This window comes from Ptychodera flava, chromosome 2, assembly GCF_041260155.1.
Source record: "Ptychodera flava strain L36383 chromosome 2, AS_Pfla_20210202, whole genome shotgun sequence".
NCBI classification, from domain to species: domain Eukaryota; kingdom Metazoa; phylum Hemichordata; class Enteropneusta; family Ptychoderidae; genus Ptychodera; species Ptychodera flava.
The window spans coordinates 337,800-340,855 of record NC_091929.1 but is presented as its reverse complement, the minus strand read 5'-3'; the positions used below and the strand labels follow the sequence as shown (position 1 = coordinate 340,855).

Sequence of the window (3,056 nt, the reverse complement as noted above, 5' to 3'; positions counted from 1 at the left end):
TCAAAGAAAAAAAGCATTTCATGAATTTATTATCTGAATAGAATCATGAACTACATATGAAAAATCAAGTGCGAGTGAATGTTATTTGTCATCGGCGGTGTTTACTGTTTCTCTGCCTGGGAAACATGCGTCCGTTCGTGTGACCTCAAAGTGTTTATACTGTACGCAAACATTAGAAATTTTAGACGGCACATCTGTTGCCGCTGACGTCAAACATTGGTTTGTAAAGCTCATCTCTTTCTCTCGCTTGTATATTACAGGCAGTGAGAAACCACGATGCAACAAGAAATAGAGCGTAGACAGGAATACTACGAAACGAGTATTGCCGGTGGTACCGTGAACAGACTATACACAGACCTACGAACTGGTAATTTCGATCTTTTACCGGAGTTCATGGTCCAGAGCCGGGCTTATCAACCCGCTGCCAGATGCTCAGAAGTCGAATGGTTTTTGCAAATATTCGACGAGGATCTGATAAGATTCATTACCCGATGCACTAATCGTTACGCTAGACAGAGGAGAAGGGCAAATGCGAGGGAACGTCAAAGATCGGCCTGGACACCGACGACAGTTGTCGAAATGAGAGCATTCATTGGAGTGATGGTGCTGTTCGGAATTTGCTGGCAGCCTGAAATCCAGCTGTATTGGTCGGACCATGTTTGCTTCGGTCATAATTTTGTCAAGAGAACTTTTTCCCGTGATCGCTTCAAGCTACTGATGCGATATTTATACTACAGCACACAGCCATACTGTGCTCGTAACACAGCCATGTATACAGCCCAAAAAATAAGTGAGAAACGGGATAGGATGTTGAAAGTACGAAATGTCATTGATCGAGTGAATGCAAACAGCCGAATGCACCAGAGCCCGATGTGCGAACTGGCAATCGACGAAGGAGTCATCCCCTACCGGGGCCCGCACAAAGAATGTTCTCTACAATCCAGCAAAACCGCACAAATATGGAATGAGAGTTTACACTCTCAGTGAGTCCGCCACGGGTTACGTTTTCAACGACGAAGTCCATCAACCTGTCGCTGATAACTGTCATCACCCGCTTGATCCCGATGCTGCAGACGACCCCCGAGTTTTCAGGGGAAACAGACCTGGGAAAGTTGTTTCCCGGCTGATTCGACCTTACTATGAGTTAGGACATCATGTCATTATGGACTCATATTACACTTCTGCCCGTTGTTTGACCATCTCTACGTGCATAATATTGCTGCCACGGGAACCTGCAGAATGTACACCTTAGGCTTACCCGATGAAGTAAAGAATGCCGAAAACTATGATCCACAAGTCGTACGCCTGATGCTGACGACGAAGAGCGATGGCCACGTGGTAGTTTCTCGGTATTTCAAGACGGCGCAATGACAGTATGTGCCTGGAAAGACACAAAAATGGTGAAATTTATGAGGACGGCAGTCTCTGCACGGAGACCGAATCAAGCGCTAGTGAGGCGCCGATGTAAAGATAAAAGAACCGGTGCTTTTGAACGAATTGAAGTACTATGCCCGAACGTTGCTGTAATGTACAATCAGTACTTCAGAGGTGTTGACTTGACCGATCAACAGCTGGCTTACTACACGCCAGGTCGATCATCGCCACGGTGGCACAGAGCTGTGTTTTACCACGAGCTGAACAAGGCACTCATGAACGCTTTCCACAACATGGCATCAGTTCATGGATACGGTCAAAGTGGATCGAGATACAGACGTCAGCTCATGTTTCGCGCCCAAGTAGCAAAACAGCTGATCGGTAATTTCTCATCTCGGCAACGTCCCCCAAGAGAACAAGTCTGACGGCACCACGTCTCATTCCTACCAATGTTGAAAGAGTTGGTCATCGAATGGGTCGCAATCCGGACGGAAGACGTAGTTGCGTGATGTGTCGACGTGCAGGACGGATAGTAGGCCATGGAACTCGTCCCAATCGTGTTCATGAGACAATCAACTGTTGCCTCACCTGCCAGTTACCACTGTGTCACCCACGGTACAGACAAGCGTGCTGGCGAGAGCACAATGTGTGAATGCCGTTTGCAGAGGACCGCAGAACTTGACTATGCACGGACTGAACATTTGTCGGTATTACAACCCTTTATTACACAGTTGACATGGAAATAAAAAAACATTCACTCGCAAACTATCGATGAGTACGATGTACTTTTGTGTGTGGTTGTGTGAAGTGAATGATTGAGTCTAACACGTTTGCGTTTGGGGTAAAGATCGAGTTACAACGATGATTGCATCGGACGATCGCAAGACAAGGTCTCAGCCAGAGCAGTTCCTGTTTTGGCAGAGAGCGAGTCGGTGTGCGATGAAAAAAGCATCTGAGTAGCTAACAGATGATTTCCCGGTCTGTAATCTCCCCAATGCGTAATAATTTTTTTTTTATTATGCAAATAGTATTCGACATTTACATAAGGCTCCCTAGGCTGTACGAACCTTGAATACATCAACACAGTAAAGATCACATGTCAGCTCAGGGTAGTTCAGACCATAACTGCTCAAACTGACAGCTGACGACCGACAAACATGGAAACATGAGATCGGCCTTGTGGGAACCCGTCGCCTCAGTGTTAATAATATAATATGGCCAAGAACGAGGTCGATGTGGGGAGATAATGTCGCATTTGCACAGTTAGCTAGTCTGTATGTAATCGATAGGTCAGTGTTATGAAACGCTGGGTATAAACGTTGTGGTATTGTGGACTGAAATAAATTTGCAAGTTCACCGTGTGATGTGTGATTCTTTGAATTGTTGACCTTGTTGATGTATTAAATGTGTCGAAGAGCCACGTTTATTCGGTGGGGTTGTTTTTTGGGCGGTTCGAGTGATTGTAATTGTGTCGGCTGATGAAGTTATGTTGAAAATTATGTTTATCATATTTCGGGTAAGTAGATAACGTTCTGTCTGAAAGTGAATATGGAATGTTTGTAATCATCGGAAAGGTAGGGAGTTTAGAAATCTATATGGCTGCTATACGAACTGACGTGCACTCTCAAAAATTTTTTCCTACAACTTTGTATTTCTGACCTTGATTTCAAAAAGTGCAAATT

The 3,056-nt window shown here is 45.0% G+C and overlaps 1 protein-coding gene across 1 annotated transcript; it reads left to right on the top strand.

Annotated features, from left to right (window-relative positions):
- Positions 1-276: 276 nt before the first annotated feature.
- Positions 277-987, top strand: LOC139123671 (piggyBac transposable element-derived protein 4-like). Its single transcript, XM_070689846.1, has one exon. It carries the CDS (start codon positions 277-279, stop codon positions 985-987), a length of 711 nt encoding a protein of 236 aa, XP_070545947.1.
- The last annotated feature ends 2,069 nt before the right edge of the window (positions 988-3,056 follow it).